This window comes from Anomaloglossus baeobatrachus, chromosome 11 (assembly GCF_048569485.1).
Source record: "Anomaloglossus baeobatrachus isolate aAnoBae1 chromosome 11, aAnoBae1.hap1, whole genome shotgun sequence".
In the NCBI taxonomy this organism is placed as follows: domain Eukaryota; kingdom Metazoa; phylum Chordata; class Amphibia; order Anura; family Aromobatidae; genus Anomaloglossus; species Anomaloglossus baeobatrachus.
In genome coordinates, this window is record NC_134363.1 from 70,049,025 (window position 1) to 70,074,515 (window position 25,491).

Here is a 25,491-nt window from a genome sequence, read left to right on the forward strand (position 1 = left end):
AACCGAAATCTGATTGTAGGTCCCTTATACACATTCCCGATGTTGGTGCATACTAGTCAACTCACATCGGTATGTATACAGGTTTTTCTTCAACTCTGTCCACAAGTATTCTATTGAGTTGAGTTCTGGGAACTGTGGGGGCAAATCCAGCACCTCTACTTCATTGTCATTGAACCATTTCTTCGGCAATCTCGATGTATGCTTTGAGTCCAAGAAAGAAAACATTCACCAAGATGTTTATGTTGCCGCACCCGCATATATGAACCACCTGAAAGACCATCAGTCACAAGCGGCTAAACACATTGAAAAAGATAATATTTTTCAGTAGTCCATGGAATAATTTTTTTTATTCAATATCAATCCATAAAATAAACCATCAGTTTGGGGACAAACCCTGTTGACGGTTTTCGACCGTGAGGTCTTAGTTGTGCGTGTTACAACTAAGACCTCACGGTCAAAACTGGTCAACATGGTTTGTCCTCACACTGATGGTTTATTTTATGGATTGATATTCAATAAAAAAAAAATGTTATTCCTTGGCGATGTATGGTACAGCAGCCAGGCATACATGCTACAACTTCATTCTGCTTTCAAAAGTAGCACACGACCATTAGAAGATAGCAAACCATTTTCAAGTGCCCTTTTCTCAGTTCAAAATGTAATTAAGAAATGGCTGTTAGCAGGAACTGTGGAGATTAGGGATGGACAAACCCCCAGATGTTCAGTGTTCGGGAGACTCGCCGGAACGGTTTGTAAAGTTCGTGTTCGGGTTCTGATATAACGCGAACTTGCGTCCCAACCCCGAACTTGGACTTTACAGTTATGTGATGGGGCGGGGGAGCAGTAAAATAAAGAATACAGTTAATAATAAACATTGTCATTATACTTACAGGTCCCGTGATGCGTCCTGCACTCTGTCTCCTGCCGCTTCTGCTTCTGATCATCGCTGTGTCCTCTCGGTAACCAGCAATGATGATAGGACCTTCCGTGACATCATAGCATGTGACCAGTCACGTGTGTATTATCTCATTAGCTACAGACTGATCACATGGCTATGACATCATGCTAGGTCCTGTCAGTGCTGTCAGTGCATCTCGCCAGTACACGGTGCTCGCCCGAGCATCTCCGTACTCAGTATACTCGGTGAGCGGCATGCACAGACGAGATGCTTGGGCACATGCTCGGCTCCCCGTACCTGCATGGCGGCGCTCTTTACAGAGTCAGCCCACATGCAGGGACTGGCTTCCACAGCCAGTGAAAAGCGGTGCCGGGAATCAGGTGATCAGAGATCACCGTTGCTATAGTAACCCGCCTATCAGGGTACTATTACAACGGTGGCAGCAGTGACATCACTGCTTACCAACCCGCAGCCTCTGCTCACTCACTGAGTGATTAGACTCCAAAGAGGAGCGTCTTCCTCCCATGCAGTGCTGCTTGATGTAGCAGAGCTGCATGCATTGAAGGAGAAAGAAGACAGAAGACCAGGATCGTGCAGGGGTGAGAGGGAGTAATAAACATGGAGTCTCTAAGTGTGTCTGTGTATTTATTTCTATTAAAGTATTTTTTCTCTGTGTGGTGTCATTTTTTAACCCTTTATTGGAGATTCTTAATGGCCGGGTCAAACTTGCCTGACAGTAAGAATCTCTGGCTTATTACTAGCTAATAAAACAAAGCTAGTATTAACCTCTTTTTACCCAGCGTGCCACCCATCACCAGGGCCACTGGTGGAGTTGGATACAGCGCCAGAACATGGCACTTCTATCAAAGCGCCATTTCCTGGGGCGTCTGGGGACTGCAATTCGCAGCAGGGGGGCAGAAAGCTTGGGCTAACCTGCACTTCGGATTCCAATCCCCAGCTGCCTAGTTGTACCTGGCCGGAAACAAAAATGGGGTGAAGCCAATGTCATTTTTTTTAATTATTTCATGAAATAATTTAAAAAAGGACTTCCCTATATTTTTAGTTCCCAGCTGGGTACAAATAGGCAGCTGGGGGTTGGGGGCAGACGTACCTGCCTGCTGTACCTGGCTAGCATACAAAAATATGGCGAAGCCCACGTCATTTTTTTTTTTTAGTTTTTTGGCCAAAAAAAATGCTTCCCTGGATTTTCCATTGCCAGTGAAATAGACGCCAAAATAGACATGGCCACCATGAATTTCTAGGAAACCGTAAAAAAAACACAACACAGAGAATTTTTTTTCTATTAGAAATAAAACAAAAAACATTTAGAGACTCCATCTTTATTATAAAAAACTCCTTAGTCCGACGTAATCCACAGGGACAGCCATGTCAGCTTCATCACTGTGCACAGACAGTCTATACACAGTGAGAAGCACAGAGAGCCATGTCAGCCTGCTGCATCGTTCTGGTCAGAGCGATGCAGCAGGCTGACAGTGAGGGGATGATTGCACTTGCGTCTCACAGTGCATCACCCCACTCTCCTGACAGCAACGCCTCAGCTGTGGAAATACAGTACACGCAGCTGATCCACTGCCGTCGGGGGACTGTGCGCCGTGATGCGATGACACTACACTGTGTTCCAAATTATTGTGCAAAAAATATTTTTTCATATTTTTCTAAATTATCTCTATGAATTGCAGTCATTGTTATTTTCCAGTCCTCTACTATTCAAGTATATTTGAAATGTTTTTGATCAAACTGCCTATGAAAACAGTATATTTTTTAAAAATAATAAACACTCAAAATGCACTCAAAATGCATGTTCCAAATTATTATGCACAGCAGAGTTTTCAACTTTTTTATTTTTATTTTGAAAAACAAAATGGTCAATTGTGAAATTATAAGCATTATCAGCTTATTACAAAATGAAATCAAACAGTTTTCAAGTCAAAACTTAATTCTAGGTGATGTTATATTTGCACATAGGACCCCTTGTTTGAAAGAAGCTTCTGAACTCTCTAGTCCATTGAATTTGTCAGTTTTTGAATGGTTTGTGATTCAATTGTTTTGCATGTGGACAGAATACCCTCCCAGAGCTGTTGCTTAGATGTGAACTGCCTCCCACCATCATAGACACTCCTTTTGATGATGCTCTAGAGATTCTCAATGGGGTTGAGGTCAGGGGAAGATGGTGGCCACACCATAAATTTGTCCTCTTTTATTCCCATAGCAGCCAGAGATGCAGATGTGTTATTTGCAGCATGAGATGGTGCATTATCATGCATGAAAATGATCTTGCTGCGGAATGCACGGTTCTTCCTCCTGAACCATGGCAGGAAGTGCTGTTTTAGAAACTCCACATAGATTATGCAGTTCATCTTTACCCCTTCAGGGATCCTAAAGGGGCCGACAATCTCTCTCCCCATGATTCCAGCCCAAAACATTACTCCACCTCCTCCTTGTTGGCGCCTTAACCGTGTTTTCATGGGGTGTCCATCAACCAGCCATCCTCTACTCCATCCATCTGGACCATCGAGCATTGCACGGCACTCATCGGTGAACAAAACAGTTTGGAAGTCAGTCTTCATGTATCGTTTGGCCTACTGGAGCCGTTTCTGCTTCTGTGCAGTGGATAGAGGTGGTCGACAGGATGGCTTACGCACAGCTGCAAACCTCTGAAGGACCCTGCATCTTGTTGTTCGGGGGATGTTGGAGGCACCAGCAGCTTCAAAAAGTTGTCTGCTGCTATGACAAGGCATTTTAGCAGCTGCTCTTTTAACCTGACGCAATTGCCTGTTGGAAAGAGTCCTCAATTTCTCCTTATCAGCACGCACACGTGTGTGCTGTGAATCAGCTACATACTTCTTGATTGTGCGATGATCACGATGAAGTGTCTTGGTAATGTTGATTGTAGTCATGCCTTGACCTAAATACTCCACAATTTGTTGCTTCTCAGCAGCCGACACATCCTTTTTCTTTCCCATTTTGGCAACAAATGTAGGCTGCTTAATAATGTGGAACAGCCTTCTTATGTAGTCTTGCCTTTATTTGGACACACCTTCCAAACTAATTTGCACAGGTATCTGCAATTGCTTTCAGTGATATAAAGAGCCCTGACACACATCATCATCAATGAGTTTAAATGACAAACAAAACATTTCTAACCTTATCACTCCTAAACTCTTTTTGCATAATAATTTGGAACACAGTGTAGCACTACGGTGCACCAGGACCTGTGATGACGTCATACTCACGTGACCAGTCTGTAGCCAATGAAGTAATACAACATTGACACGTGACTGGTCACATGGGTATGACATCACGTTCACGGCAGGTCCTTTTAGCCATAGGTGGTTACCAGGGGGAACTGCAATGATTGGATGGACGCGTTAGCAGAAGCGCCGGGAGGCAGAGTCTGCAGGAAGCGTCGTGGGACCTGTAAGTATGATCAGAATGTTTTTTTAATATCATGCTTTTTTTAACAGCTCCTGGACCAGAACGGTTACACGAATGTCCCAGAAAGCTTGTGTTCGTGTTCATGTGCATGAACACCATGTGTTTGGTACGGACACCGAACTTTACAGTTCGGGTTCGCCCATCTCTAGTGGAGATCAAGATAAATCTGGAAGACTAAGCAAAATTTCTGTGAGAGCTGCTTGTAAGATTGCTAGAGAGATAAATCAGAATCCCCAGTTCACTTCAAAAGACCTTCAGGAAGATTTAGCAGACTCTGAAGTTGTGGTACATGGTTCTACTGTTCAGAGACACCTGCACAAATATGGCCTTCATGGAAGAGTCATCAGAAGAAAGCCTCTCCTGCATCCTCATCATGAAATTCAGCAACAAATGTATGCAAACGAATATCTAAACAAGGTGATGCATTTTGGAAACATGTCCTGTGGGTTATAATAGAACTCTTTGATCACAATAATCGAAGGTATGTGTGGAGAGAAAAAAGGGCACAGAATTTCATGAATAGAATATCTCGCCAACCATTAAGCATGGGGGTAGATAAATCATGCTTTGGGGTTGTATTGCAGACAATGGCATGGGGAACATTTCATGAATAGAGGGAAGAATGGTTTCAGTGAAATGTCAATAAATTCTTCATGCAAACAAAACACCATCTGTAAAAAAGCTGAAGTTAAAAAGAGGACGGCTTCTACAAATGGATAATGATCCTCAACACACTTCAAAATCCACAAAAGACAAGCTCAAAAGGCGCAAGTTGAAGGTTTTACAATAGCCCTCATGGTCCTATAATCTGGACATGATTGAAAATCTGTGGCTAGACCTCAAAAGAGCAGTGCATTCAGGACGACCCAGGAATCTTACAGAACTGGAAGACATCTCCAAGTAAGAGCAGTGCACGCAAAATGAGCCATGAATTTCACAGAGCTGGAAGATGTCTCCAAGGAAGAGTAGTGCATGCAAGACGAGCCAGGAATCTTACAGAACTGGAAGACGTCTCCAAGGAAGAATGGATGAAAGAAAGAATTGAAAGACTCTTGGCTGGCTAGAAAAAGTGTTTATGTGACGCCCCTGCGGTAACCAGGTGTCACAAGGTAACAATAAGGTAACAGCTCGGGTCCAACATTACTGTGCCAGTCACTACACACACACTAGCACACCAGGACATTTACACTCGCTCTACCCAGCTGGGAGCCTCACCTAGCCAGGTGACAGGGCTGGGCACTGTTCGATAACAGGCAGCCAATTGGTAGGAAGAGACCAGACCTGGGGTAGGAAAAAGTGACCTGGGGTGTGTGGGTAGACAGTGGGACAGTCAGAACAGTCAAAGAAAGGAAGTGAAAGCGGAAGGTTGTGAGGAGAGGAGTAGTAAGAATGGTTTCAAGACAGACCACATACTCTTAAGACACATAGAAAGCAGTAAATAATCTACAAAGACCTGAGTAGAAAGAACAGCCACTCAGAGGAGAGAAGTAGCTGGAGTGTGAGAGAGCAAGCTCCAAGGACAGAGGAATCCTGTGGGGTGGACATCCAGGGCTCACAGTACTTTGCATGCACGGGTTGCAGATCCCAGAACAGACCAGGACTGCAAGCAATCTGTTAACTCTGCCAGACGGGTGGGTTTCCAGGACTCATCTGCCAGTGCCACGACTAACGTCCGAGGCATCAGCAGCAAAGAGGGGACCAGGACATATTCCCTTAAATAGTCCAAGCTGCCTGCGGCAGGACCCAGACACCAGGAGGACCGCCAAGTGCTCCACGTCAGGGAGGACCCACATACACCAGAGTGCAAAGGTGGAGAGTGGCACCAGATCGGCTGGCACAGCCATCAGGGACTTGGGCGCACCTGGGATCCAGCATGTCCCCAGGGCGTTAATCCAGTGAGTAAAAAAGACATCCAACTGCCCCCTCTGTCTGGACTGCTTCATTGCTGCTGCGTCTTCACGTTAACCCTTCACCTACCCCTGGGGAAAAGCCCTGCATGCAGAGGACTCCACCATCCACGCTACCCCCATCCATCATCCCCAGTGGGAACCCGCAGCGACGGCCCTACTATCCCTGGCCGCAAACTGCGAGTGGCGTAGTTGGACTTTATTTTTATTTTTATTTTTAATTTAAAACTGTTCGGTGCCCTCAGGTCCGGGACACCTCGAGCCACAGACCGCCTGGTTCCGGGCAGCTTGGCTGCCCCGGGGCGCAACATTTACAAGCTGTGATACTGTTAGGGCCAGGTGGACGGGCAGACCCAGGAGGTGGATCCACTGGGCTGAACACCTCACCGAAGGCAAGGTGCCCGGTAGCCGGAGCACTACGGGTAGCAGGACAGTCCGTTCAGAGGAGTGGAGTGTAGAAGTCCCTGGGACCACGGAGTCACTGAAGGTAGTCCGGGTGACGGAGCTCAGGTTCGGAGGCCGAGATGGCATCAGGCAGAGTCCGGAACCGACGGAGCGAGAAGACGGGTCACCACAGGGATCGGAGATGGTATGAACTGACGGGATGGCAGACCGTCACCGTTCGGGGTTCGGGTATCGTCAGGACCGGTTGGCGAGGCAGGAGCGGCTCTAGGAGAGAGATAGGTAAGTATACCACAAGACACAAGGAGACCTGACTCCTAGCTTAGCAAAACACGAAGAACAGGCCCCGCCCACTTGGAAAGGATCTTCCTATATACCCTGTACCTGATTCTTCAATATCCTGTTGGAGGACACTGGCCCTTTAAGAGAGGGTCAATGACCGCGCGCGCGCCCTAATGCGCATGCGCGAGGCCCGGGTGCCAGAAGCCAGAGCAGGGAGCGGTGAACAGGAGGCAGGAGAGCCGGGCTGGAGCAGAGTTGCCGACGGGCGCCGGGAGCGGGGATCGGGCTGCCTGGGGACCGCAGGTGATGGGGCATGGAGGCTGTGGAGCGGGGGACGCCTGGCAGAGGAGCCGGGGAGCGAGGCAGGGGAGCCGGGGAGCGTGGCAGGGGAGCCGGGGAGCGTGGCAGGGGAGCCGGAGAGCGTGACAGGGGAGCCGGGGAGCGTGACAGATACATGCCAAAGGGGTGCTACTAGGTATCCAAACTTTTGCATCAGCGCATTATTCTTTTTTGCTTATTTCAAAATGCAAAAGTTGAAATGTATAAAAATATACTGTATATATATGTATATATATATATATATATATATATATTTTGCCTATAATACAAAGAAAATGTGTCATCTTTAACTTTATGCTTTTTTGTGATCATTTTATCTTGAACTTATTTAGCTGTTCACAAAAACAGTAAATTGGACTAGGGGTGCCCAAACCTTTGCATGTCACTGTATACTACTCATAGTCAAGCCTCGGGCAGAGGACGGATTATATCGGACAAGTGCTATCTGTTGTTTTGACAGATAGTACTTGCATCAATTTTATTTTATTGGGCTGTGCACATGTCCGATTCTTGTCCTCGAACCCAGTAGTTCAAGGGCAAAAATCAGTGACATGTCTGATCTTGATCAGAGTGTCAGATCAAAATCAGCAATGCAAGTCTATGGGACTGTGGACAAGGCCTATATGCTAATATATGGCACCATCACACTCAGACATTTAGGTTACATTTACATGCTCTGAGTACCATCAGACACGTGCATACGAGGAGCACATACATACATATAGACATATATATATATTGACCAAGGGCCCATACATTCTCATGTCCCTATTAACCCCTCCAAGATGGAGCAAATTTCTGTTTTTGCGTTTTCGTTTTTTTCTCCCCTTTTTCCAAGAGCTATAGTTTTTGTTTTTTTCTGTCCACATAAAGATATAAGGGATTTTTTTTTTGTGGGAATAGATGTATCTTTGAATGACACCATTCATTTCATCACATAGTGTACTGGAAAACGGGAACAAATACTAAATGTGGACAAATTGTGAAAAATACAGAATTTTGACATGGTTTTTTGGGAATTTTTGGGATTGCTTTTACAATGTACATTTTGTGTTGAAAGTTACCTTTGAATGATTAGAGTGATACTAAACATGTCTACTTTTTGCATTTTTTAGTGATAAAAAAATTAGACTTTTGTGGCATTGCAGTGACCAAATAAATGTAATTTTAGTGTTCTTGAATTTTTTTATTTACAGTCTTTACCAATCATTAATTATATTTTTATTTTGATATATCGAACTTTTTTGAACTTGGCGATACCACATATGTGTATTTTTTTTACTTTTTTATTTTTAGTTTCAAGAGGGGAAAAGGGATATGATTTTTAACTTTTATGTTTTTTAATTCTTTTAATATTTGTAAAACTCTTTTTTGTAATTGTTACTGTTTTTACTAATCCCCTTAGGGGACTTGACGCTGCGATCATCTTATTGCATGTGCTACCATGTTTTTCCAAAAATAAGCCCTCCCCAAAAATAAGCCCTAGCTTGATTTTTAGGGATTTTTGGATTAAGTTTTAAATATAAGCCCTACTCAAAAAATAAGACCTAGTTAGTCAGCGCCTCCAGCGCTAGGTTATGTCACGTGACGCTAGGTTATGTCACTAACATCATGGAGACGTAACCTAACGCTGGAGGCACTGGAATAGGCACAATATAGCTCCCAAATCATCCTGCCACATCCTCCCACCATGGCAGGGTAAAATCTGCTCACCCGCTCCAGAGTTCTTCTGAGTGTTGTCACCTGGTTCCCATCTCCTGGCTGCTACTGTGCTATGAATGTTTGCTTAGTTGCTGCTCCCAATTCCCACCTCCCACATGCTGCCTCCTGGGTCCCACCTCCCGATCACTACTGTGCTATGATGTTTACTTGGTTGCCGCTCGCGAATACCATCTCCCGAATGCTGTCTCCTGGGTCCCGCCTCCCGATCACTACTGCGCTATGGTGTGGGCTTGGCTGCTCCAGGGTCCTACCTCCTGCCTCCCGAGTGCTGACTTTTGGATCCCACCTACTGGCAGGCCCTGCTCGCTCCTGCAGAAGCAGCCACTTGTGATGTCATAACCACCATTCCCGAGTCCTGCTCCAGACTCCCGCCTTCTGCCCCCTTTGTCCGCATAGAGAAGAAGTGCCACTGCCATACAAACTGTTTTGAAAGTGGTAGTAAGTGTTGCCATAAGAGACACTGACACTGCACCAGCAATTGTGAATATAAGTTGGGGTAAAGGTTACTAACCCTAAAGCTGGCCACACACCTTCAAACTAAAGCTGGCCATACACCTTCAAACTAAAGCTGGCCATACACCTTCAAGCTGAAGCTGGCCATACACTTTCAAGCTGAAGCTGGCCATACACTTTCAAAGTAAATTGAACCATAAATGTGTGATTTTTATTTATGGAAAAAAATAAGCCCTTTCCCAAAAAAAAGCCCTAGCCCTTTTTTTTTAAAACAAACATAGTATAAGACCCTTTCTTATTTTTGAAAAAACACGATATATACAGTAATGCCACAGCAGGGGTGTATGCTGTCTGGCCCTGGGGATTTGTCTACTTTAGTGATTTTGAGGCAGCGCCGTACTTACTCTTAAACAGGTGACATTTAATGGAAAATTTATGGTCTCCCTAAATATGTCGTCTGTCATGGGATTTTCTTGTATAAATAATGTAGAGAAAAAGGCGATTAGCAGATTGGCCAGTCCCTTCTCCTATTACCTAATCTACTTGCTTCTACATGTGAGCTAATGTTGTTCTCATAGGCCCAGGTGAGTTTATATCGTACTCATAGGTATGCTAGTGAATTAATTTTGGACTGATGGTTTTATTTAAGCTGATATAATATTAGCAACTATATGAGGTAGTATTAATTAAATGGTTATTGTCAGTGTTGAGCGAGTAGTTAGTGAGTACTGTCTGCTACTCGCGTATTCATTGCGAGTAGGAAGCACAATGTAAGTCAATGGGAAATACTCGCTAAGTAGTGAGTAACCCGAAAGCCGTACTATTCGCTACTCACACAAAAAGTTCAGCTTTCGGGTTACTCACTACTTAGCGAGTATTTCCCATTGACTTGCATTGTGCCGGTACTCATAACGAATATGCAAGTAGTGGACAATACTCGCTAACAACCTAGCGAGTATGAGTAGTCAACTACTCGCTCAACACTAGTTTTTGTCATTTCTACAAACTGTGCATAAATCAAAAGTACAAAATAGTCCAGGAAAATATAGGAAACTTTGTAGTATCTTTTATCTGTATGGGTCTATCTCCACTTCATAGCCTCTTTTTCACTTTCCTCAACTTTTTAAACTCATATTTCACACTGAAAAAAAACAGCTCCCATCCATTGGAGTGCCAGCGCAGTGAGGAGTCAGTTTTCTTCTTCTTCTTCTTCTTCTTCTTCTTCTTCTTCTTCTTCTTCTTCTTCTTCTTCTTCTTCTTCTTCTTCTTTCTCCTCTTCCTCTTTCTCCTCTTCTCACTATTCTTATTCTTTTCTTCTTCCTCCTCCTCTTCTTCTTCTTCTTTCTCCTCTTTTTTTCTTTTCCTCTTCTACTCATCCTTCTTTTTTTGTCTTCCTCTTCTTTCTCCTCCTCTTCCTCCTCTTCTTAATCTTCCTCTTCTTCCTCCTCTTTTTCTTCCTCTTCTTCCCCTTCTCCTCTTCTTCTTCCTCTTCTTCCCTCTCCTCCTCCTCTTCTTTCTTTTCTTCCTTTATCTCCTCCTCTTCTTCTTCCTCTTCTTCCTCCTCCTCCTCTTCCTTCTCCCATTCCTCTAGAAAATTTTGAGATAGAGCCTGAATAGAAGAAAACTAATAGCACACGTCAAATAATAACCATCTTTGGGAGTTGTGCCATACATAGGTTTATTGGGTGCAATCATTAAAATTACTTTTTTCCATGAATTTTCAGTTTCTCAGTTTGATGTATCTGTTTATTTATTCCTTCTTCTCTATATCAGTTTATCTCTATGTTTCTTGAATTACCTTTATTTTCTTTGCCATTCCCACACTTTTTCATTTTCCTCTTTATTTCAGGCTTGCAATTTTCCTCTTGAACTTTATGAGGTAATTTACATGTTATCTGTTGTGAAAACAAACAGCGTCTTGTATGTGCGTCTTGTTCCACTGTGGCATTACCAACAGATCTATATTGTCTGTCTGGTGTGTAATGTCTCTGGTCTTGTTATCTTCTATAATGATGCTCAATCCACTAGCCTACTGGAAGCCCAGGTAATATTGTGTGATCCTGGAGAAAAGAATTGATATGTCCTTTGAACAGCAATCTCGACAACAAAATATAAGCTACAGTGAATTAATATGCAAGATCTAGAGTGAGCTGTGGAGGCTTGTAATCTACTGGAGGAGGAAGAATATGGGGGTCTTAAGCAGATGAATGGGGCATACAGTTAGGTCCATAAATATTTGGACAGTGAAACAAGTGTTAGTATTTTAGCTCTTTAGAAAAACATATTCAAGATAAAGTTATATAATTAATATGGACTTAAAGTGCAGACTCTCAGCTTTAATTTGAGTTAATTCACATCCTTATTGGAGTAAGGGTTTAGGAATTACAGCTCTTTAATATGTAGCTGCCTGAATTGGCTGCATGGATGATTCCCTTTTTAATCCATTATCAGTTAAGCAGGTAAAAGGTTTGGAGCTGATTCCAGGTGCGGCATTTGTATTTGTAAGCTGTTGCTGTGAACCCACAACATGTGAACAAATGATCTCTCAACGGAAGAAAAACAGATCATCAATAGCCTTAAAAAAAGAAGAAATAAACAAGACAAATAGAAGAAAAGTTAGGAGTGGCCAAATCAACAATTTGGCACATTCTACAAATAAAAGAGTAAATTGGTGAACTTGGAAACTCAAAAACTCTGGGATGTCCATGAGAGATAATGGACAGAATCCTTTCCATAGTGAAGAAAAACACCTCACAACATGCACCCAAGTGAAGAACACTCTCCAGGAAGTCGGTGTTTCAGTATCTAAGTCTACTATGAAAAGAAGATTTCATGAGGGCAAATACAGAGGGATCACCACAAGGTGCAAACCATTAATCAGCCTTAAAAATAGATTAGACTTTGCCAAAAAGCATCTAAAGAAGCCAGCTCAGTTCTGGACTAGCATTCTGTGGACTGATGAAACTAAGATCAACCTGCTCCAGAATGATGTGAAGAAGAAAGGAGAAGGCTTGAAATGGCACACCCCATCCTCTGTAGTACATGGTGGAGGTGATGTGATGGCCGGGCATGCATTACTTCCAGTGGCAGTGGGGCACTGGTGTTTAGTGATGATGTGACTGAAGAGAGAAGCAGATGGATGAATTCTGAAGTGTAGAGGGTTATATTTTTTCCACACATGGAACCAAATGCAGCAAGATTGATTGGACTGCCCTTCACAGTACAGATGGACAATGACCCAAAACATACCGTGAAAGCAACCCAGGAGTTTTATAAGGCAAAGAAGTAGAATATTCTGAAAAGGCCAAGTAAATCACCAGATCTCAGCCTCATCGATCTGCATTTCACATGCTTAACAGAAAACTTAAGGCAGAAAGACTGACAAACAAGCAACAACTGAAGTCAGCTGCAGTAAAGGCGCAAAGTATCACAAAGGAGGAAACCCAGCGTTTGGTGACATCGATGGCTTCTTGATTTCAGGCAGTCATTGCCTGCAAAAGATTCTCTACAAAGTATTTAAAATGAATATTTTATTTCTGGCAAAGTTAAAGTTTGTCAAAATACTTTTGAGCCCCTGTAATAAGGAGGCTTTGTATGACAATGGTTGCAATTCCTAAACGTTTCACAGGATATTTTTGTTCAACCCCTTTAATTGAACCTGAAAGTCTAATCTTCAACTACATTACAGTTGTTTCATTATAACAAAAACAATAGTGGTTGGCAAAGCTGAAATCATGAAGATTTGGTCACTGTACAAATATTTCTGAACCTAACTATATGTCAAGGGAGTGGGTGCATTTTCTCCACTAAAACCAGGTATGCAAAATTTGGGTTTGTGAAGATTTTAGCAAATCCAATGACTGATTCTTATGTTTTCTTTTGCCGTGATTTAAAAAAAAAAAAAAAAAAAAACCCCTTCAATTTGTAACCATTATGTTTGGATTTTGCACAAAACACAAGTGAAATTAGGCAGAAGTGAGATGAACAATAAAAATCTTTATTGTAGCCAAAAATGTACACAATATTATATATATATATTTATTGAAAATTCATTCTGCAATCTTACTGGAAATTAATTCTGGAGCCTTTTCCTTTTCTCTTTAAAGCTTCCCTTGATACCTTTTCTCTATTTTAAGGCTGCAGATATTCTCTGTGAAGCATCCAGTAGTTGTCCCACATCATGTTAACGTTACATCTCCATTGTTATCGTCATCCTATTTCCTTGATATCCTGATGAAATCTTTCTTATATAACCCAAGACTTTGAAACGTTTCAGCATGTTCTCCATGATGGACTAACATTTTGGATAGTTGCTGTTTCTTAGCAATTTATTCACAACTTCTTTAAAAGAATCCCAAGCCCTTTTCTCAACATCTTTCATTTCCCTTTCAAAAACGTCATCCTTCAAGAGTTTCCGAATATCCAAACCCACAAAAATGCCTTCCTTCAGTTTTGCTTTGGACAGACCCTGAAACTTGATACACAGGTACCTAAAAGTTCCTACTTACTTGGGTAGAGCTTTCACAAACTGCTTCATCAGTCCAATCTTAATGTGAATCGGTGGCAGGAGACCTTAAGTGGAATCAACTAAACTTTCCACAACTATTTTCTTGAGTCCAGATTGCAAAGATGTTCTCGTTGGCCAACCTTTTTGGCTCCAGTGATGAGTCCTATCCTGACTGTCCCATTCACACAAAAAACATGAGTAGTTTGTGTATCCTCCATCCTCCAATGACCAAAGAGAGAACTTTTAAATCACCACATATTGACCATCCATGATCCTCATAGTTAGGTTTCTTGAGAATAAAGGTTAAATTCTCATAGCTTTCCTTCAAGTGCACAGAATGCACAAAACGCAATGAAGCACACTTTCTGCCATTGTGCTGTAGCAGCTTTCGCATTTTTTGGAATGAATAAATAAAGAGCTTCCACTCACTCACAATGCACTCCATGTTACATTTTTCCTTCAGCCCAGGAACATCACTACAATACATTAGAGCATGTCTTAACAAAAGCATATAAGGAATTCCTTTTCTCTGGTTCTGTACCATGAAAAACAGGTACCAGAAGCTAGCAGGTTCTTTTACTGTTGTCTAAAATCTAAAGATTCTGCAGAATGTTTAGGAAGTTCCAAGTCCCCGACTAAATTATTTAATTTGAGGTGTGAAAAAAGTTGTGGCTCATTGGGCCTAGCGTGAAAGTCTTCATCAGATGACTGCTCTCCATGTCCTGAAGCTTCTGAATAAGGAGCATTGTCAAGTTTTTCCAGGAGGTGAAGGGACTGGCATTTCTAGATCATGAGGTTAAGGGAGAATCACTGAGGTCCAGGAATCTAATTTCTTTCTTATTTTTAAGGTTGAGTTCAGCCACTTTACACATACAAAAGTTTCAGTCATCACAATGATTTTGTGATTCCCTCCAGCTCATAGGCACTTCAAAATGAAATCTCTCTTCCCTTTAGACCACTGTCGTAGTTCTTCACAAACAGAACACACCATGTGTGTGTGGCACTCCTGAGGCTTCAGTCGCCACAGAGGTACTGCACCTCAGCCTGAGGTGTGGTATTCCATCCTGGGTATGGAGGAGGTCATCAGCGGTTCATGAAAAACACAACACTCTCACTCAGCAACACCTCATCAGACATGGCAAGGGTGTATTATACCCGAAGCATGGCTGGAGGGGTGGAGTCTTAGGAGTGGGAACACACAGTCGTGTCTGTGGAGTGTGAAGGAGTGGTGGAGGAGAAAAGACCTGTAGTCTGGAGCTGGTTTGGCTTGACCCAGGTGCAAGACATATGGAGTTCTAGAGACCATGGGGAAGTACAACATACCCCCGTGGCCTTGTTCCACATCTAACCTTTGGGTGGAAGGACTAGGTCGCAAATCAGGGACTGGTCCTTAAGTTAGAGGAGAAGAACCTAAGTACTCCACTAGTAAAACCAGAGGTCGAGGTGACTGCAATCACCAAGGCCACATCCACACACGAATTCGATGGAAGGTGACCCCAAGGGGCCAAAACATAGAGCTTCAAGCCACCCAAAAAGGTCCGCAGGCACTGACTTAGGGCTCAGCGTGTGAGGGCGCAAAGCAGGAGGGAGAAGCAAGTGCAGGAAGATGACCAGAGAAGGTACACATAAGAAAGGTGCACCAGACTCGACCCCCAAACTACCCAGGGTCAGCTGGAGCCAATCACAATAAAACCCCAGCACTCCAAAGGCGGTCACTGTCATGTTGTGTTACCTTGGAACCTGCTACAGTGAGTAAAAACCTTGAGACTGCATCCCTGTGTCGCTCCGTTATTCTCCTGCACCTCCTGCCCTGCAACCGCCGCCATCGCCTACTACTACTACCCCCATCCTCCCTGGGGCCTAGCTCTGCCTGTGGAGAGCTGCACCATCTAAGCTGCGTCACCATCTGCCCCAGAGGTCTCCATCCCGCAGCGGCGGCACCTAACTTGCCACATACTACAGGTGACGTCAGGAATAAATTGTCATCATCCCCTTCCTATTTCCTAAATGACACCGTAGTGGTTACGGAATCAGGCCTAGCCACAACGGCGTCCCAGGAGCCAAACCACTGCCCGGTAACGAGTCACCCCAGACCCAGGTGGGGGTGTGTAATGTGGAGCCCACAACTTGTCCAGATCATCTAGTTTTACACCAAAATAAACATGATACACTTTTCTAATGAATCCATAATGTTCCTTTTTGTTATTCACTACAAAACAACTGCAAATGTGGCAAAAGTTGTTCGGTGGTTTACGACAGCTAATTGTAGCAATTTCGATCCCGTTGTTAGCAGCAGAAGCTTAATCCACCACAACCACTAAATACTGAAAGGAATGGTGGTGGCACAGCAATTCTGTCTAAAAGAATTTCTAACGAATCTAATGACACCAAAATCATCCACCAAAGGTCCCAAAAAGGGGTTAAAGTATGGTGCAAAAAAAAGTCTATGAAGTCAGTGTTTGTGGAAAAAAAACTGTACGTGATGGAATTTTTTCGATATATTTACTGAGTTCTGCAATCATAAGTATTAGTGATGAGCGACTACTAAAAAGCTCGGGTGCTCGAGGCTCGGGCCGAGCATCCCAAGATACTCGTGTACTCAGCCCGACCACCGAGCCCAATGTTATCCTATGGGAGACCCGAGTATTTTTATGAAATGACCCCCGGCAGCATGTAGAAACCCTAAAAATGTCACAAAAGTCTCAGAAGAGTGCTCAAATGACATGGCAACAGCATGGGGAAGACCGCTTGAAGCATTTATCACTCAAAAGTCACAGCTGTGAACAATTTTGTTCGCGTTTTACGCCATTTTTACAGACTCACCAGAAAACCTTCCAAAATGACACCAAAATGAATTTTCATGGCGGAAATGTTAAGGGCACATACCCAATAGTGAGATAGAGCTGGTGTATGTTACTTTTGGAGATTACATGAAAGATTTTACGTGAAAACATTGTGTGGCACTTCGATGTCCCTGAGAAGAGACATACATGAAGGCCTCTTGAGTCTAATGTGCCCATTTTGAGGAAGTGGGTCTATTGTAGTATAGCCCTTTGGCAGGGCAGCCAAAAATTGGGAGGCTCCACGTTGTCCCTGGATAGAGACGTGCATGAGGGCCTGTAAACCTGAAGTGCCCATTGTAAGGAAGTGGGTCTATTGTAGTATAGCCCTTTGGCAGGGCAGCCAAAAATTGGGAGGCTCCACGTTGTCCCTGGATAGAGACGTGCATGAGGGCCTGTAAACCTGAAGTGCCCATTGTAAGGAAGTGGGTCTATTGTAGTATAGCCCTTTGGCAGGGCAGCCAAAAATTGGGAGGCTCCACGTTGTCCCTGGATAGAGACGTGCATGAGGGCCTGTAAACCTGAAGTGCCCATTGTAAGGAAGTGGGTCTATTGTAGTATAGCCCTTTGGCAGGGCAGCCAAAAATTGGGAGGCTCCACATTGTCCCTGGATAGAGACGTGCATGAGGGCCTGTAAACCTGAAGTGCCCATTGTAAGGAAGTGGGTCTATTGTAGTATAGCCCTTTGGCAGGGCAGCCAAAAATTGGGAGGCTCCACATTGTCCCTGGATAGAGACGTGCATGAGGGCCTCAAAACATTGTTCCCATTGCAAAGGAGCGGGTCTCCTATCGTTGTAATGTCCATTCTGAAAGAATGGGCGAAAAAATTTACCACTGGGGGTATACCTGAAACAAAGGCCTAACTATTGTAACGGTCATCATGGTGGTGCATGAGGAGAAGGAGGAGCAGTTCAGCGATTATAGAAAGTCCAGAAGTGTGTACCCATGGGTGAGTGGAGGTACATGGCAAATTCCCGTTACAAACTTTAAATTCCGCTCTCATTTGCTGGTGGTGTGGTGAAGTCTGGCCCAATCCAACCCTTGTTCATCTTGATCAGAGTCAGCCTGTCAGCATTTTCAGTTGACAGGCGGGTGCGTTTATCTGTAATGATTCCACCTGCGGCACTAAAAACACGCTCTGACAAAACGCTAGCGGCAGGGCAGGCCAGGACTTCCAAGGCGTAGAGAGCCAATTCATGCCACGTGTCCACCTTGGATACCCAATAATTGTAAGGCACAGAGGAATGTCGGAGTACAGTTGTTCGATCTGCAAGGTACTCCTTGAGCATCTGGGCAAACTTAGGATTTCTTGTGGCACTACCCCGCACCTCAGGGGCTGTGGTACGTGAGGGGCTGAGAAAACTGTCCCACATCTTAAAGACTGTTCCCCTACCTCTGGCGGATTGGACTTGTGCCCCTCTCGGCTGTACGCCTTGGTTGTCCACTGATTCCTGACCTATGCCGCTAGCGTTTTGTGAGGGGAATGCTTTGCCTACTTCCATGACTATGGCCTTCCGGAACTGCTGTATTTTGGCTGACCTCTCCGCCTCGGGAATAAGAGACATAAAGTTCTCCTTGAAGCGTGGGTCTAACACTGTTACCAACCAGTAATGATTGTCGGCCAAGATGTTCTTAACGCGAGGGTCACGAGACAGGCAGCTTACCATAAAGTCAGCCATGTGCGCCAGACTCTTAACAGCCAGTACTTCAGTATCCTGACCAACACGATGACTGAACATGCTGTCCTCCTCCTCCTCCTCCTCCTCCTCCTCCTCCTCATCTACCCTGTCCTCTGGCCAGCCACGCTGAACCGAGGATATGACTGGTGTGCATGTCATATCCTCAATTTGGCCGGAGAGTTGCTCCATGTCTTCATCCTCCTCCTCGTCATAGTCCTCCACTGCACGTTGTGATGAGACGAGGCTGGGCTGTGTGTTATCACCCACACCCACTACTGTTTCTTGCTCCAACTCATCGCGCTCCGCCTGCAATGCATCATGTTTGTTTTTGAGCAGAGACCATTTTAGAAGGCAGAGAAGCGGTATGGTGACGCTAATAATGGCGTCATCACCACTCACCATCTTGGTGGAGTCCTCAAAGTTTTGGAGGATGGTACATAGGTCGGACATCCATCTCCACTCCTCAGGTGTTATGTGTGGAGTTTGACCCATTTCCCGACGGCTTAGGTGATGCAGGTACTCAACAACTGCCCTCTTCTGCTCACATATCCTGACCAACATGTGCAGAGTTGAATTCTAACGCGTGGGGACATCACACACCAGTCTGTGAGCCGGAAGATGCAAACGGCGCTGAAAGCCGGCAAGGCCTGCTGAAGCAGTAGGTGACTTTCGAAAATGTGCAGACAGGTGGCGAACTTTTACCAGCAGATCAGACAGCTCTGGGTATGACTTTAGAAACCGCTGAACCACGAGGTTGAGCACATGGGCCACGCATGGAACATGTGTCAGCTGGCCTCGCCTCAAAGCTGCCACCAGGTTCCGGCCATTGTCACACACGACCTTTCCTGGCTTTAGGTTCAGAGGTGTGAGCCAGTGATCTGCCTGCTGTTTCAGAGCTGTCCACACCTCTTCTGCATTGTGGGGTTTGTCACCTATGCAGATTAGCTTCAGCACAGCCTGTTGCCGCTTCGCCGAGGCAGTGCTGCAGTGCTTCCAGCTTGGGACTGGTGTGGAGGGTAAAGTGGATGAGGATGCGCAGGAGGAGGAGGAGGCTGAAGAGCATGACATTCCGGAGCTGTAGAGTGTGGGTGAAACCCTGACTGAGGTAGGGCCTGCAAACCTTGGTGTGGGAAGGACGTGTTCCGTCCCTCGCTCAGACTGGGTCCCAGCTTCCACAATATTAACCCAGTGTGCCGTCAACGAGATGTAGCGGCCTTGCCCACAAGCACTTGTTCACGTGTCTGTGGTTAGGTGGACTTTGGGTGAAACAGCGTTGTTCAGGGCACGTGTGATGTTTTGTGACACGTGGTTATGCAATGCGGGGGCGGCACACCGGGAGAAATAGTGGCGGCTGGGGACCGAGTAACGTGGGACAGCTGCCGCCATCAGGTCGCGGAATGCTTCTGTCTCCACCAGCCTAAAAGGCAACATTTCCAGCGCAAGCAGTCGCGAAATGTTAGCATTTAGAACTGTGGCATGTGGGGCGTTGGCAGTGTATTTGCGCCTGCGTTCAAAGGTTTGCTGAATGGATAACTGAACGGTGCGCTGGGACAAGGACGTGCTTGATGATGGTGTTATTTCTGCGTAGGCAACTGCAGGTGCAGGACCGGAGGAGGCTTGTTCGCAGGCAGCATGGACAGGGGATTGGCTCGCATGCACAACAAGCGAAGACGTAGCAGTGACATCAGCAATCACTACTCCTCGACTCTGTTGTACTTCCCACAAAGTCGGGTGCTTGGCTGACATGTGCCTGATCATGCTGGTGGTGGTCAGGATGCTAGTTTTGGTACCCCTGCTGATGCTGGCACGGCAGGTGTTGCAAATGGCCTTTTTAGAATCATCTGGAGCCAATTTCAAAAACTGCCAGACTCGGGAAGACCTAACATTTATACAGGCACCTTGTGTCGTGTTGTTGTTCCGGGGAACGGTTGCCTGACTTCTGCCTGGGGCCACCACCCTGCTTCTTACTGCCTGTTGGGATGCTACGCCTCCCTCCCCCTGTGCACTGCTGTCCTCGCTCTGCATATCCTCCTGCCAGGTTGGGTCAGTTACTGGATCATCCACCACGTCATCTTCCTCTTCCGCACCCTGCTCCTCCTCCTGACTTCCTGACAATTGTGTCTCATCATCGTCCACCCCTTGTTGAGACACGTTGCCAACTTCGTGAGAACGTGGCTGCTCAAATATTTGGGCATCTGTACATACGATCTCCTCATGACCCACTTCAACATGAGCTGGCGAGAGGCCAGAATGTGCGAATGGAAACGTGAACAGCTCTTCCGAGTGTCCAAGTGTGGGATCATTAATGTCCGAGGACGTGTACTCAGCCTTGTGGTAGGAAGGAGGATCAGGTTCTGAAATGTGCGGTGCAGTATCACGGCTACTGACACTGGACCGTGTGGAAGACAGAGTGTTTGTGGTGGTGCCAATCTGACTGGAAGCATTATCCGCTATCCAACTAACAACCTGTTGACACTGGTCTTGGTTCAAGAGCGGTGTACTGCTGCGGTCCCCAAGAATTTGGGACAGGACGTGCGAGCGAGTAGATGTGGCCCTTTGTTGTGGCGAAATTAGAGCTTGCCCACGACCTCGGCCTCTGCCTGCACCACCACTATTCACTAGACTTGTGCGTTATATCCAAGTTTGTGCAAAACGCACACAAGTGCACCTGTATGCTGCCACCGACAGGCACACACGTGCGGTTTTTAAATGCAAGCACGGACGCACTAAGAACCTAACAGGTTTTTAGGAGCGACAATTACTGAGAAGTCTGACACTATCAGGACTGTTTTAGACTGTGTACACCAGCCCCAGATATGATGAAGGCTGGTATACGGTCACCACTAGGAATGGCTATATACCCTGCCTGCCTGTATACAGCAACAATAGTCCTGAGAAGGACTCTTCTCCTGTACTCCGACCTGGCTATACCCTGCCTGCCTGTATACAACTATAATAGTCCTGACAAGGACTTCTGGTCACACTGTTTGCAGCCCTGCTACGGAAATAACTATAAAGGGCCGCAAACCTTTCCCTGAAGCAGCAACCCTCTCCCTGCACTCACTGTCTGGATGGCTGTGTGCAGAGCACAGCGCGCCCGCCGGTATAAAGGCTCGGTCACGCTGTGCGGGCCGGCCAATCACTGCAATTCCACAACTAACAGGGCTGTGGCATTGCAGTGGTCTGCCAGCCAATCCCTGCATGAGGGCTGGCTCTCAAAAGAGCGCCAACATGCAGGGATGAAGACCACGAGTACAGCACGAGTATCGCGAGATTACTCGGTCCTCGCCGAGTAGCCCGAGTACAGTGATACTCGTGCGAGTACCGAGTAGTAACAAGCATACTCGCTCATCACTAATAAGTATATAAACATCACCTCTAACTTTTTAAATAGTTTAACTTTTGCACCTTTTTAAAGACACCATGAGCACAAACTTTAAGGCTAAGTGCACACAGAGTTTTGGAGGACATTTTGGAGCGGAAACGGACTGGAAACTTCACAAATTGTTCTGAAAAACTAAAAACTGCTCAAAAACTTGGAGGTTCTGGTCCAGAAAACAGAAAAGGATCCCTGTGCAAGAAAAATATATGGGCCTTTTGCAGCCCAAGAGCTCAGAGCTCATAAAAATGCAAAATGTCACCTGCTTTGGAGATAGAAATGGGCCCCCTGACCTCTTGGGCCCGTGCAGGTTGCACCAATGATATGTCCGACCCTGCTGCTCATGATAGTTCACTAAATATTATTAATATTATTAAAGGTTTTGTCCACAAGTTTATGCTATAAAAGGAGGATAGATGTGGATTCTGCCTTTTTTAAGAACAAGGCCACAGTGTGATGCTAACCTGATGCAGTTCAGGGCTGACCCACCAGGTGTCGCCCAAGCACAACCAGATAGGAACTAATAGAAGAAAATCCTAGGTGACACAGAACCTAGGGGAGAGTAATCAAACAGGCTGAGGTCAATGCACTGGAAGGTAACGTCAGGACAATAAGGAAAACTGAAACAGAGTCAAAGCACAAGCCGAAGTCGGTATGGAAAGGGAGTCAGTCAGTAGGAAGGGATGAACTAACTAACCGGGATGGGAATGAGTGGACAAGGTGGGTAACACAGAGGGAGGTAAACGGTGTGAGAAGGACAGAACACTGGGACGAGCAGAACCGAATAGGAGGGTGAGATGGACGGGGTCATGGGAGGTCAGGGAATGCAGACTCAGAGGGAGGAAGGGGAGCGGTAGCGGGACAGGATCAGGGAAGACACGAGCAGATCAGAGCTGAGTACTTGCCAAAACCAGTAATATCACTGACAGCGCAGCAGCAGGGTCGGCTTCGTAATAAAGCGGAGGGGGGTCCAAATCGAGGTCCGCAGGACCCCTCCCCTAGGGTCAGGGAGAGTCCAAAAACCGGAGGGGAGAAAAAGGGTAAGCCAGTTCTGCAGGAGACTGTCCCACAGAGCAAATGCTACAAACTGGCTCTGCAGAACGGCGGGCTAGCAGAGCATGATCATGACACACAGGGAATGGAGGGTGTCAAAAACAGACCATAAGTGTGCATGGCTAGTTAATAACCCCCTCCCCCAAAAAAAAACAATAAAACAGCTCTTGGTAATAGTTAACATTTTAAAGCCCAATTGGTATTTTAATCAATGAATATTCTTTTCTGTCACATGTTAATTAGGACTATAAAGTTATTCTTGGCTGTATCAATGCTTGTGCACTGCTCCACTTTTCCACTAGAGGGCGAGCTTGCTCCACTCTACAATTCACCACTATAAACATTTTACAACTGCAAGGAATGAAATCCAGTGTCCTGAAAGCTGCACTTATGTGTATGTGACATCTATCGCCTTAATATACAGTAAATTACAATCACTGTATACTGTTATATTCTTACCCAAAGAAAGACAAATAATATTACATTGTTCACTTTAAATTGCTTTATTTTCACAAAGGGATAATAATAATAATAATAATAATAATAATAATAATAATAATAATAATAATAATAATAATAATAATAATATTCCTAGATCATGGGAACATTCTGTTTTGAAGCTTCTACAGATTCAGGCAAATTGAGAAATACAATTTTGAAACTTTATTTTTTTTCTAATTTATGTTTAATTTTTTTTTTATATTACAACAATATTCTATTGCCAGCAAAAAAGTGGTAACAGACCAGATAAAGCACCGCATATCTTACACTTATTACATTGCTCTATGGTTGCTGGGAAGTTTTCTTTATATCACTTTACATATTTTTGAGTGTGCATATATATCTAAACATTACTATAATATCCATTACTTTGTTTGCTCACTTACATACCGCCATTAATTCCACAGCGCTTTACAGAAAAGATCATCACTGTCCCCACTGGGGCTCACAAACTACATTCCCTATGACTATGTATTTCAAATGTGAGGGGAAACCCACAAAAACATGGAGAGAACACACAAAATACTTAAAGTCATAGCCCTTGGTAGGATTATGTCCCAGGACTGCAGTGCTGCAAAGCAACCGTGCTAACCACTGAGCATCCATGCCAACCACTTAGCAACCATGCTAACCACTAAGCAACCATTCTAACCACTGAGCAACAATGCTCACCACTGAGCACCGTGGCAACCACTGAGCAACCGTGTCAACCACTAAGCAACCATGATAACCACTAAGCAACCATGCTAACCACTGAGCATTCATGCCAACCACTAAGCAACCATTCTAACCACTGAGCAACCATGTTCACCACTGAGCAACAGTGCCAACCACTGAGCAACTGTGCCAACCACTAAGCAACAATGCTAACCACGGAGCAACCATGCTAACCACTGAGCATTCATACCAACCACTGAACAACCATCCTAACCACTGAGCAACCATCCTAACCACTGAGCAACCGTGCCAACCACTGAGCAACCGTACTAACCACTGAGCAACCATGTTAACCACTAAACAACCATGCTAACCATGCTAACTACTGAGCATTCATGCCAACCACTGAGCAACCATCCTAACCACTGAGCAACCATGTTCACCACTGAGCAACTGTGCCAACCACTGAGCAACCGTGTCAACCACTTAGCAACCATGCTAACCACTGAGCAACCGTGCTAGCAACTGAGCATTCATGCCAACCACTGAACAACCATCCTAACCACTGAGCAACTGTGCCAACCACTGAGCAACCATGCTAACCACTGAGCAACTGTGCTAACCACTAAGGAACCATGCTAACCACTGGGCAACCGTGCTAACTACTGAACATTCATGCCAACCACTGAGCAACCATCCTAACCACTGAGCAACTGTACCAACCACTGAGCAAATGTGCTAACCAATGAGCTAACATTCAGTGGAACACTTCAATTACAAGACACTTGAGAAAGGCTAATATATGTGATAGAAATACTTTCCTTCTTTGACTCATAGCTTACTGGACTTTTTTCTCTTGCTGAAACAGTATGAGAATACAAAATGTTTATCAGCACTGCCCCATAACATTGGGCCAAGGGCTATCTGATAAAATATCGGAGAGCACTTGTCCAGTTACTAGGGCGCTTTGAGAGAGCCCTGAGTGTGGCCAAAACGTTTAGTGCCTTTTCCCATGAATTTGTTTTGCATGGGGCTCCATCCATCTTTGGCTCCTGTAAAATCACTAAGGCTGTGGATATAAGATACAGAAGAAGTAGGTGGTGAGCTGCACTGAAGCGCCACCTCATGGATGCCCCGAGTATGTGTGCTTGGTAAGAATTATCATTTTCTACTGAAAGACTCCCTTTTAAATTCCCCACATTTACCACAGTGGATGACGCCAGACGGTAACTTTGGTGCATTTTTTTTGTCTAACCTTACATTACTTACTTTTTGAAAGATTTGAATAAAAACTAGAAAAACGAAGGAGTGCAAAATAGGCCATAATCTGGACAACAGGCGTTTTGTGTGCTCACGGGGGTGTTGTGAGGAAGCGCAGTACTCGGATGGGCTCAGAGACAGAGTATAGCTGCTGCT

The 25,491-nt window shown here is 44.9% G+C and overlaps 1 protein-coding gene across 2 annotated transcripts in view; it reads left to right on the top strand.

Annotated features, from left to right (window-relative positions):
* PRKCG (protein kinase C gamma) overlaps positions 1–25,491 on the top strand; it is a 763,615-nt gene that overhangs the window by 636,605 nt on the left and 101,519 nt on the right. The window contains exon 9 of one of the 2 annotated variants that reach the window (XM_075329228.1): positions 11,309–11,338. The exons of the other annotated variant lie outside the window; for it this stretch is intronic. Within the exon in view, the coding sequence (XP_075185343.1) occupies positions 11,309–11,338 (30 nt within the window). The remainder of the gene's footprint in view (positions 1–11,308; positions 11,339–25,491) is intronic. 2 annotated transcript variants of the gene reach the window in all.